The 13,422-nt window shown below is 35.0% G+C and overlaps 1 protein-coding gene across 1 annotated transcript; it reads right to left on the bottom strand.

Moving 5' to 3' along the window:
• Window positions 1-1,207: 1,207 nt before the first annotated feature.
• LOC131010110 (F-box protein At3g07870-like) lies at window positions 1,208-8,513 on the bottom strand. Its single transcript, XM_057937511.1, has 3 exons — window positions 7,646-8,513; window positions 6,541-7,451; window positions 1,208-1,353 (listed from the first exon to the last, which is right to left on the bottom strand). Exons 1-2 carry the CDS (start codon window positions 8,093-8,095, stop codon window positions 6,699-6,701), a joined length of 1,203 nt encoding a protein of 400 aa, XP_057793494.1. The 5' UTR covers window positions 8,096-8,513; the 3' UTR covers window positions 1,208-1,353; window positions 6,541-6,698.
• Window positions 8,514-13,422: the final 4,909 nt, after the last annotated feature.

The following is a 13,422-nucleotide window of genomic DNA, read 5'->3' as shown; positions in this document are numbered from 1 at the left end:
CTTTGACAACTTATAAGCTCTTAAAAATGACATCTTATAAGCTCCAAAAGCTTATAAGCTCTTTAAAATAAGCTTAGCCAAACACCATCTTCAGCAAAGGATTATGTAAGATAATTTGTAACCAGGATATTTAGTGTGGATAATGATAGATTATTAATACTGAGTTGGTGTTTGCTATCATAGCTAAATACAGAATATCCTGGTTTAAGTTAATCCTAGGGGGAGGTGGTATTATTAATCCTAAGAAATCTGGATTAATAATACTGGGTCGTGGGATTAAACCGGGTCATCCGCATTATTACTAAATAATACTCCATCTGTCCCATTATTCATGGCTCGTTTCCTTTTTGGGCCATAATTAGGTTTAGATTAATTACTTAATTAATACTTGAATAAAACCCTAAATTCTATCCAGATTTTCACCCCATCAATTCTCTCTCTTCTCAGCCGCTCTCCCCTCTCTCCCTCTCTTTTCATCTGCTCTCTCCACTAGTCGTCGGCCACCGCCTCCGCCTCCGCCTCCACCGCCTCTGCCACATCCTCTGCCGTGTCCTCCGCCGCATGTTCTACCTCCGCCTCCATCCTCCGCCGCGTCCTCTGCCTCCCCTACAGGCTGTGGTGCGGTGGTGACAGAGATGGAGGGTGCAGCGTCGCAGCATATCGGCGGCTCGGTGGCGCCACAGAACAGAGGTGGATGGGATTGCAGACTGGAGTGCAGAGGTTTCTCTGTAATTCAATTTTTTCTTTATGGAATTTATTTCTCAGAGCTTGATTTATGGTAATTTGGAGCTTTTTGTATAAGAGCTTAATTTTCACAAGAAAGGGGCTGGCCTCGCCGGCGTTAAGATTCGCGGCGGCGGCTGAAGCCATAGCGCCTCCAAACCCTAGATCCTTCAAATCTCAGCCCCTGGCCTCAATTCCCGGCGATAGCACGATCGGAAAGCCACCGCCGCGTGAGATCTGCCACCTCGCAGCAAAGCCTCCACTGCTGCCTCGCCGTTGCCATCCTCTCATTTCCAACACCAACCATTTCTCATCGCCGAAGTTAGGGCAGGCGCAAGAGTCGAGCGCCACCGCGTAGCGGTGGAATTTGGTCTATCGTTAAGAGCAAATTTTCATTTCTATTCCAGCCCCAGTTTTTGGCTGAATTTTCAATTAATTTTATTTATTTTATTGTATAAAGCACTTTATTAAGTAAAAGTGTTGAGGAATAAAATAGTTGAAAGAAATACCTTAATCTTGCGGTCCCTACTACTTTTACCACCACTTTAACTCTCCTAAATACCCGTGCCGAAAAGTTTTGAGCCATGAATCATGGGACGGAGGGAGTACCAAACTCTAGACTGATCTATACTAAATTTAACTCTCCTAAATATCCGTGCCGAAAAGTTTTGAGCCATGAATCATGGGACGGAGGGAGTACCAAACTCTAGACTGATCTATACTAAGGGGGGTGTATTCAATTAAGATTTTAAAAGATTTGAACAGATTTTTTATAATCTGTGGACTCTATTAATTCCATGGATTATTTTAATTCTATGTAGAGTTTAGCAGATTCTGTTAGATTATTTTATCTCTATTTTCATAGACTTTATAAGTCTATAGATTGTTATAATAAAAAAAACATGTCATATAAAATATCAAAAAATGGCCTCCTTCTCAGTCTTCAAACCACGGCCCCAGTCCTTAAAATAACAATAGGAAATCTTGTAATAATCAATAATTATACCATATATCTATAGTCAAGCTATCACTAATCCAATCAATGCAATCAACATATTTGCATGAGGATTTCTTGTAGATGAATACTACAATAGAACGAGAGCATTATTGCAAAAGATCACAATGGTACATCAACTAACTTCCTTTAACTTTCCACTGATTGGAGGATGGAAACGAACGAGGACAGCCGCACCAACTCATTTTTTGTTCGCCACCACATTAAGCATTGTATGAATACCATAACAAAGGTAAACATAATTAAGCATGCCACCAGCTCCTTGGATAGTCATTGATTCTCATTATCCATGTGTTCCTCATTAATTTCATTATCATTATTGTGATCCTCATTGCCACCCTCTTCATTCTCATCACCGTTATACCCCGGCCTCATTTCCCACATAGCATTAGCAATACTCGCTCTCCATGCATTGGCTTCCGTTCTTTGTTGTAGTTGGCTTTGAGAAAGCACTTCAAAATTTTCATCTTCCATGTCAAGATGTGGTGAAGCTTGATTTTCTTCATGTTCAATTGGAAATTCATCAGAGCGACATTCTTTCCGAAGAAAGTTGTGTAATCCAGCACAAGCTAATACTAGCTCTGCTTGTGTGCGAAATGGGAACGGAGGTGCGGTTTTGAAAATTGTGAATCGCGACTTAAAGATACCAAAAATCCTCTGAATCACATTTCTCAATGATGCATGACGAAGATTGAATAACTCACTTGCGTTTCTTGGGTGACGACCTTGACCACCAAAATCTTTTAGATGATATCGAACACTGCGTAATGGAGCTAAAAATTGACGTCGATTAGCAAATCAACAATCCACGAGAAAATATTTACCTGGAAGTACGATTTTTGTATTTAATTAATTAGCTTGTCATTAATTCAAAAATTTAAACACAATAAAATATATATATATTACCTTGAGGCACTTCAAGCCCATTTCTTCCTGATAAGGCATCATTTAGAAGTTTTGAGTCATGTGCTGAACCTTCCCACCCACTAAGCACATATATGAACTGCAAATCAAAGTTGCAAGCTGCCAAAACGTTTTGGGATTGAATACCATGACGATTACGATAACTGCTTACTTCTCGACCTTTTACCATTGCAGGGATATGAGTTCCAACAATAGCTCCAATGCAATCCTAATATAAAGTAAATTCTTAATAAAAGAAAACTACAACATTTGATATATATATTGAAAATATTACCAAAATGATTCATACCTTAAAGAAAGGGTTAAACCTTGTACTTTCCCGAATTTTTGCAGGCATTCCTGTAGTGGGCTTAACCATCATTTCCGGTGCTACAGTGTTCAAGGCCTTTAAGGTTTTGTTGAAGTTTTGACTAGTAGCAAAATGCGAACGACCGAACCTTTGACGAACATTACAATATCGATCATTGTGTCCTACAATGATCAAGAATGTTGCCACCATTTCTTCAACACATATATATCATGTATCTTCCTGTAGAGCTTTCTCTCTAATAATAGTGCATAACTTTAGAAACACATCCGGATACATCCTATGCAACTCTCGAAAACTCTGTGAATCTTCTTTGAGCATATTATGTACAAAATGATATCCAATTCTAGTAATTGGTCGTCGCTTCAAAGAAGATTCAATACGTCGAGACGTCACAAGGATATTTCCTAATAAGGTAATCACTGCTTCAATTGCCGACATTAAGAACTTAATATTTTTGTAAAGTTCCATCTCCATATCTTCTTCTATTTCCTCTTCTTCTATTTCTTCTCCCAATATTTCATGTATTTCCATGCTGCATATAAAAAACAAATGGATGAGTATGTGGTTCTCCATGGTAAACAAAACAAACAAAAATGAAAATTAAAAGAAGAGTAGTTCGATTAAAAATAAAAAAATTGTGTAGCTAAAATATGGATTGATTCAAGTTCTGCTCTATAAGTTTTTTTCTTCAGTTTTCGGTATATTTCATGTGTGGTATAGACAACAAAAGCTAATAATGATCGAGAATTTCTACTTGTTTTTTTAAACTCAAAACCTATAATGCATACTCTAGAGCCCTGTTCTCTTTAGAAGCAGCAGATGCACACACTATTCACTTCCCTAGACCTATATAGATAATATATAATCTTTACATTAAGAAATAAAGAATGAGAGTAACTGACTAACCATGGAGAACTAGACATGCTACCACTACAACTCTTCACCGACAATCAAATTTGTTACCCATGCAGGAGCATCTTATAACTAATCAATATGCAGTAGCATACTAGCATAGGAATTATATACCTATCTACCTAATTTCTATTTGAAAACTTCACCCAATCAGAGAATCGCAAATCACTTATCTGTTACTTTTATGTGGTTAATTAGCTGCTAGACATCAGATGAACCATCGGTCTAAAAATTCATACACATTGCACTGACAAAAATGATCCACAAAATTAATGACATATTCTTCAGTGTATTAAATTAACTAAGACATGTATCACCATTTTGTAACAACAAATGCACGGATTAGCTAGTGCCAAATTAATTAATTCCATACTCTGCATTAATCAAGAATGTCTTAAAAGATAAATTAGATTTTAAAATATATACAAAAAAATCAATGCGGAATGAGTTTGTGGATCGAACAACTCAAAGCAGGGTTAAGCAATGATTAAAAAAAAAGAGAAAAATGGATAAATAAAAAAATACATGTCCAACTAAAATTCCACACAAAACAGTCTCGACATCACAAAAGATGCACCTCAAAAAATAAGCTTATAATATCTAATACATGATTCAAATAATCATTATTCTCTTATTTTGTGATTGATCCAATTAGCTCGTTCTTCAGGAGTCATCTTCAAAAAGCCATCTTTTTTTGATTTGGTGTCAAGCAAGTCAAAAGCCTTGACACCAATGTCTTCATTCAAATTTGGGATCTCCTTGATAGCATCCCAAGTAGTATAAACTCTCTCTCTTTCTCTTTTCTACAGTATATTATAAACTCCTTGAAAAGTGGTTGTTAGTTTCTTAATTTCTTCCATAATACCATTTTGAGGAATATTTTCAGTAGAGCTAGAATTTGTTTCATACTGGGCTCTACTTCTTTTTGCTTGGCTTCTTCTTTGATTGGAGACCTCAGACAATTCAGGGGATCCTAAAGGTGGTGAGGAACCAAATGGTGGATCATTTTGGGTTACTCCTACAAATGTCTCATTTTCAGCATCATAAGTGAAATCTTCTATGCGCGCATCTTTATTTCCACCATCTCCTAATGTCCTTGCATCAGTTTCACTACCCAACCCAATGGAGCTTTTCCCTACAGCAACACCATTTCCTACAGCGATTTCCAAATCCTCATAATCAAGACACTCCGCATAGTGCAAGTTCACATCTTTTGAGTGAGCCTAGCAAAAAAAAAGAAAATTTTAATTTTTTAACTATTGTTTCACTATATCATCAAAATAAAAAAAATTATAATATTAATGTAATATGATGTTTAAGAAGCTTACCACTAGATACTCATCCCACATTTCATCTGGGGCTGTAAACCTTTTGGTAGTATAGTCATATCCAAAACCAGAGCTAAATCGCAATAGGTTTGAATAAGATAACCAACGATTTTTAAACCATTTCAGCCGACTTTGGTAATTGTTGTAGGTCTTATTACACCCAAATTTCAAGTTAAGAGCAGGAAGTATTCTTTCTTCCACCGTTGTTTTTGCAAAAACACCACTATTATCACGCCATCCCCGAGACGCAGCATCAACCATGAGTTCTAACAATAAGTCGCTTTTTCCTTAGTCCATTGCTCATAAGATGCCTTCTTTTTGATATCTTGTTGTGAATCTCCCATGGTAATATCACTATGGCAAACACCTTAGTAGTAAGACTTTTGCACCTCAAAATTCAAACGAGAACACATTTGATCATCTTAATTTTCTGTTATGATAATAATAATGACGTCTTTGATAAAAGGGTGTTCATTGGCTATTACTAATAATTAACTGTAAGTCATTCATTCTAGTTAAGAGACTACACGCACAAAACACACACAGTTCGTATATATAATTAATATAACACACCTAAATTATGAATTTTCCCATCGTTCTGGAAATACCTTTCATCTTGCTTTTATATGCAGTTCTCTGTTCTATGCTTTACCTTTTATCGTAAATTATGCACACTTGATATAGTGCTAGAGTGTTGAATATTTTGGGAAATACCTTTCTCTGAAACAATAAAAGTTACTACCTCAAAAGATAGCATTACACATTAACTAGTGATGCCCCACTATGATCGTCATTAGTGGCAAACTTAGGACCAATATTAACTACAGCAAAATAGGGAAACATTGATGACAAAAAGAATTAATTGACGCAGTAAAACAAATAATTGTTCACGTTCACGTTATCAATGGAGAAAGAAAGAAAGATATTCGCATACCTGGTATCTTTCTTTTTCACGTTATCAAATAATTGATCGATGCAGTAAAACAAATAAGTTGCATACCTGGTATCTTTCTTGTTCACGTTATCAATGGAGAAAGAAAGATAGTTGTTTACGTTCGATGGAGAGAGAAAGACAGAGTATATCAAAATCTCTTACGCACATGTGAGATTTCTGGAGAGGCTTTGTATTTATATTAGGGTATTAAGAATCCTATAAAGTCCATGATTTATTAAAATCCTAAAAATTTTCAATATCACCAGATTTATATGGATATTTAATAGTCTTAATTGAATACCAACAGATTTTTAAGGATTTTTTAAAATCTAAATTGAATACCTGTGGACTTTTAAAATACAAAAAAATCTTTTAAAATCTTAATTGAATACACCCCCCTAAATTAACTAATACAATGTATTAGCCAATATCAAACACGCTCTTAATATGCTACATAACATACGTTACACGCTCTTAATATGCAGCATTAATCAATACATAACATACGTTATATCTATTGCAAAAGCAACGGAGATCCGCATTCTTAACAAATCAAAACGAGACAACACTCTTCATTCCCAAACTTTTGAGTGAAAGAAAACTCGGAGTGAGAAGAATCGCGGTGACGAAAGAATCCACATCAAAGATACCAATATCTTTAGCAGTTCCGGTGTTGGTGGAGTAGTAGAAGAGCTGGCCGTTCTCTCGCAGCATCAAAATGTCAGCATCTTGGAAAACTTTAATAGGGTAAACAAGCTCAAAGCCTTCAATATCAAGATCATCTTCATTTAAGTTGATCACATATTCCCTTGTCCAGGATTCCTCGACCCCATATTCCTTCATCGCCCAAATAACAGTCTCAACTTCCCTAGTGTGATCACATAAACACAGGCGACCCCCCAAAGTAGACAGCCCCGGGATGAGCTCGAAGCTCCCTTGATGAAGGGGAGGAGTCGAAAAGGAGCTGAAACGCTCTGTTTCAAGATCAAAGCAAGAAATCCACAACCTGTCGTCGGAATCCGATGCCACCCAGTGAAGATTGCCGTTGAGGAACACGCATGAGGAACGGGGAGAGTACTCGAGTAGGGCCCCGGGCTTCACGCGCCTCCACGTCCCCGTTCCGAGCGTGTGAACGTGACATTCGGATTCTGGAATTGTTCTTATTCCTCCGTCAACAATGACGGAATCGTGGTAGATTTGAACAACCTTGTGTTGGCCGGTTATTCTGCTCGCGCCGAAACCATAAGTGACGGATTGTGGATAAGAGTGGAGAGACCCGCTGAGAATCTCGGGATAATTGACTACCTGTGGATAGGATTTTATACAAATCAAATAATTGTGCACTTTATTCTGAGTGTTCAATTTTTTATGACTCCAATCCAAGTGCAAATATATATTTTATACGAATACAATCAAATATAAATGAGAAACAATGTTAATACTCGTAAATATTTAAAAAAATATTCGAATTGGATTCACTTTGTTTAGACCCTCCCTACCTTTGGAAATGATCGGATTATTTCTCTAGGGTAATGGAGCTCAGCATATTGACGGGTGATCGGATTGCACACGTAGTGAGCTTCAGACATGGACAGAAAAAGCAGGCCGTTGGCGGAGTCCTGTATCCCTGCGGCGTGAGGGAGATCGAATTTGATGAGTGGATTGTAGTGAAGATCGTGGCGGTCGAGGTTTTGGTGGTCTTCGAATTCGAAAACTGTGCAGGAAGACGAAGTCAAGACAGCTAGGGCGGGGGTGGATTTAGCAAGATGGGATTTGATGAAGTCGTCGGTAGCGAGCAGATGAAGCCATGGCTTACAAACACACTTGCTCATTGCGATGCCTCCAAGTGGGAGTCTTGAGAGGATGTTTATGGTGATTTCTGAAGGTAAATTTGTGAAGAAATCTCGTTTCATTTTTGTGGTGGTGGTGTGATTGCTCTGTCTATGCATATGTATGTATAAACACACTCACCGACATCAGACTTCTCGTATACGACTTGAACCAGTCAACAAGGACCCGAAGACGTCCTGCGGAAGATTTTACCAAATCAACGTCAACATTGAAATAAATTTATAACATTGAATGAAATAATTTTATTTTACTTTTTTTGATAAATTACACAAGTAAATAAAAATATTTTAAAAATCGCACAACCGTTTACTCGAACCCAGAACTTCAGACTTTGAACATTAACCACCTATCATTTAAATGTAGTCGATTTGATAGATAAGATTAGATTTAATCACATGATAAGTTGGATGGGCTCAGTTTGATATGTAGTCGATTTGGTAGATTATGTTTGGTCGTCCATATGACAATACTAATATGATAATATCGAATAATTTGAACTAATTCAATATCGAGCAATATCAAATGTAATTTTGAATAACCGAACGCACCTTAATGTCATATACTAAAATTATTTTAGAATACCTCTAAAATAGAATTACATCAAAAATTAAAATGTAACATAAAAGTTTTCACGGACAAATCCAAGCCCACCTGGTGGAAATCCAGCTAACTAGTTTTAAAAGCATGGCCTCGATCCAGCCCCAAAACCATTACCTTTTTGGGCTCCGGTCTATTTTTCTAGGCCAAGCCCGAAATCCGGTCCGGTCAAATTTATGATCCTAAGTTGGATCTGGCCTATTTTGACACTTGTAATCCTCTTTTCGTTTTAATATGCATGATTAATTTCTTTTGGCATATATGTATTTAGAAGATGAAAAACAAGGAAAAAGGAAAAAGTGTGTCATGTGTGGCTTATATATTTAGTGTAGTTTTTAACTACTCATTCCGTCCCACGAATCTTGACACGTTTTTCTTTTTGGACCGTCCCACGAATCTTGACATGTTTCCATTTTTGGTAATAATTATTACATTCTTTCTCCTACCTTATCACTTTTAATATCTTCTCTCTCACACTTTATCACTTTTATTACATTTTCTCTCATACCTTATCATTTTTATATTTTATTAACTACACACTTAAAACACTAATCTACAACTCCTTAATTCCCGTGCCGAATCGAAACGTGTCAAGATTCGTGGGACGGAGGGAGTATTAACTAATATTATACTCGTACATATATCAATATTGTATGATACAATATATTAATGAATCAACATACATATATGGGACATTAATCTGATTAGAAATATGTAGATTGACCGAATAAATTGAGGAAATTAGAGAATAAATTGAAAAAATTAGAGGCTAGGGCTATATTTTTATAACGTGTAATGAAAATTGGGTCAGATCAATTGGATAACGGGCTAGCCTTGCTAATCCGATGAATTTACAGATTGGCCCGACGGGCTAGTACGAGTAAGTAAAATAATATTCCAGTTTCGTAACATCTCTTATATACAAACAATCTATTATATAGTATTATTACACATACATACATAGGGTGCGGTTATAGTGAGAACCACAATTATTGTGAGAACATAAGAACCAATAAAATTACTGCATCTGCTATACAAATTAATGCATCCGCTATTAAATTTAATGCATCAAAAAAAAATAATTTTTTTGCTCCCTTCAGGATTCGAACCCAGCATCTGCATCCATCCACCAAGATGATGCATCCACCGTAGATCTTGATGATCGAATGGCTTAAAATGGCTCTCTGTTATTATTTTATTAGTGGTTCTTATTTGAACCTCTCCATACATACATATATTATATATACACCTATAATTACACATACGTTCTTAAATCGATATGCATGGAAATTTTTCTAAATGCTTAAATTTTGTATAAGAATAACCAATATAATTAAGTTGCATACAAATAATTACAATATATATGTGTATGTATGTGTTTCATGTAAATAAAAAGTTTACTCAATATTAATAAATAAAGTTAATATTCCTTGAACAACAATCTATAAAATAATGTAATTCCACTAATTGTAGAGAGTTGTAACATCTTGTAAAATAAAATAAAATCCATAATTGCAGGCAAATTCAGACAATTAATCGCATCAACGCATCTTATATCTTAAACGCGATTCTACTTTGGACGACTTTATTTTCGCCCCTCCCTCTCTCTCACAGACACACTTCTCTCTCTCTCTCTCTCTCTCTCTCTCGCACACACACATTATCTGATCGGAATGAAAATTCAATCGGGCGGCCAGAATTCGTCATCAGCTCCGTCAAATCCTGGAAATCGTCGGAGTCCGATTCGGTATGCGCACTGCAACTGCTTCAGGCGGTGTTGTCGCTGTTTTTGCTGCTTCTATTCCTACCCTTAATTAACCGTGATTAACAGCTAGTATAATAAATGTTTTTGATGATCATCGTTGAGCATGATATGATGTAAATTTTAACTGTTTCGAAGTATCTTACTTTGATTGCTCTTTTGGTGGATTTGCTTATTTCTCTCTTCTTCTTCTTTTTAGAAGAATTTATTTCTCTTTTTTATCTGATAGAATTTTGGTGGTGCGATATTAATTTCTTGGCAACAGTTGACTTAATTTGATGGCGCAACGTAAAGAATTATATATATATATATATATATATATATATATATATATATATTTTTTTTATCAATTATTATTTATGAGAGTGTTGATGGATTATGATATTTTAGCATGATTGAGAATCACAGTGATGAAACACTAAAAAAACAAGGACCAATTTTGAAAATTTAGCAAGGTGATAAATACAAGGCCTAGACGGAACTTGGTTGCCTCCAGTTCTTTCCAGAACTCAAATGGCCGGTCCGGTCTGCTCTGATCTGTTCCGGCCCGACCGAATCCACCGGCTGAGGGATAAAATCAGGTTCGGACTGAAAATTTTAAGGTCGCATTTCTTCTGGTACGAATTACAAAAAATACTTCGTTTAATAGGCATGTTAGGATAGTAAAGTTTATGTCAAAATATGTACTTATCCCTTCACAAAAGTACGATTATGAAAAATATGATATTATTCTTTTTAGAATATGACTTTAAATCTTTTTTTTTTATCTTTTATCATTTTAAATATCATTTATTTATAAAAGAATCACTCTCAATTCAATTTCAATAACTCATTTTTATAATCGTGAGATATTTTCTACGTTACAAAGAAATCATCATCATCATAAACAAGGAATGGTTTGTATTATGTCTTTATATTTGATAGCTAAAATATAAAATATAGATAAGATAAATTACTTATTTGGTATCCTAAATTAAAATTTATATTTAATTTATAATATTTAATTATAAACTTTGTAACAATTTTAAAAGAGACTAACATGTTTTATTTAGTGGGCTATTCTACTTGTATCGGTCTTTTTTTCTTGGTCTGATTTCTCAAGAATGAAATATTCTCCAATTTGTGCATCTCCAATGCTATATCATGGGATCTCAAAAAGAAAAAGAATATTCATGGAAAATCAGTAGGCAGTTGTGCTAAATGTACAACATTGCTCTGCCAAAACTCTAATTTAGCCATAAAGATTTTGTCCTTCATTTTTCTTTCTTTCACTGTCTATTATGTAAATACTTGTTTGTTTTAGTGAATTGCTACTTAAATACAAATAATTTTATCATTAATTCTGAGTATCACGGATTTATCAATAATTTCACTTACACAGATGAAATCAATTTCCACTAATGGCTACATCTAATTAAAAAATAAAACTGATTTTAAATGTTTTTGAACTTTCATTTTCGAAACATAATACGAATGAATCCAATTAAGCATATTGGGACCTAAAGGAAACGACTCAATGGCCGTAAAAGATTGGAGCATAAGATCTCACCTTGCTATGGCAAGGACATTATTAGTGTCCTTTCATCATATAAATTGGGTGAGAAAATAGAAATAAATAAATTTTCACACGATCGAGCATAAATAAACTATCTACTATATTACAATAATTAAGTTTCAAAACTAGATAGATGCATTTTGATCAGTAGCATAACTTAAAAGATATATAGTATTAAACGAATTCAAGCTCGCAACTTTCCAATAACTGGATGACCGATTCCACCAAACTAACTAAGTCATCCTTAATTAGAAATTCTGCAATTCGAACATAGAATATAGTTAAGGAAGATTAGCTATAAAATCGGTATTCTAGTGAAGTTTTCGAGCAGTTTTTTTATTCAATTGCTACAAATGGTGTAAAAATATATTGAGATAAAATAGGTGGCAAAACAAATTATTATAAAACACAATGAAGTTGGATTATAAACATGGTTTCCAAACCACCAGCACAAATTTGCAGTTATGATCCACAGTTTGCCATGTTGTGACTTGTGAGTCTACGATAATATAAATTTGTTTAATTAAGCAATGATTTAAAAAGACTAAAAACTTTAAGTCAGGTAGTGCATGAATTTCCGGCAAGGGACAAAAAGCATGAGATCCGGTTAGCAGGTGAAGAAAGGGACTCTCAAAAATCTTTTCTCATATTAGTGTTATTACTATAATGCTGCCCTCCACAATCCCACCCCAAAAAGAGGAAGAAAATGGCAACATGACAACAAAAACTAATCTTGGAATTGATGTGTGTTTCCTGTCCCTGTGTGTGTGTGAGAGAGAGAGAAGAGAGAAGAACTTTCATCATCAAATCCATTGCTGTCAAGGTGAACTGAAACAGACAAAAGCTTCACAGAGTGCAAAAAATTGCAATTGCTTTTGGCATGAAAGCCAAATCCAGGAATCTTACAGCCATTCTTACTGTCCCAACTCCACTTTTCATCATTTTTATTCTACTGGAATTATCAGTGAGTGTCACAACAACCTAAGTATAGATTTTTTTTAAGACAGCAACTTGTAGTAAAATAATGTAATAAAATAATCCAGAAATATGAATGAAATAGGTCAAGATTTGACCTTTTTTGTCCCCCCTTGTTTGTGTAATAAGAAGTTTCCATTCCACTTTTTTCACTGCTCTCTTTTATAGGAAACAGAGACATAAACAGAGAAGAAGTTACTTTTGTGCTTGGTTGAAATCTGCTCGATATTCTGTTGCATTATATCTTGGTGTTGTCATTTCCAGCGCAACTTCCTTTTAACTCTTTTTTTTGTGCCTCTGAAAAAAAAAAAACTCCTTTTTTGTGTGCTCTTGGGTTAAAATTCATCCATTTTTGTCTATTTTTTATTTTACACACCAACTTCAGAGTTAATAAAAATATATATATGAATTTAATAATTATTGTAATTCTATCATAATTAAAACTTTTGCAAAAGTTAAAATTGCGTTACAACACAATGACACAAATTTTCATAACCAAAATAACATTGTTTCAATTGTAACTATATTATGTCGAA

The sequence above is a fragment of the Salvia miltiorrhiza genome, chromosome 2 (genome assembly GCF_028751815.1).
Source record: "Salvia miltiorrhiza cultivar Shanhuang (shh) chromosome 2, IMPLAD_Smil_shh, whole genome shotgun sequence".
In the NCBI taxonomy this organism is placed as follows: domain Eukaryota; kingdom Viridiplantae; phylum Streptophyta; class Magnoliopsida; order Lamiales; family Lamiaceae; genus Salvia; species Salvia miltiorrhiza.
This window is presented reverse-complemented; position numbering and strand designations above follow the sequence as displayed.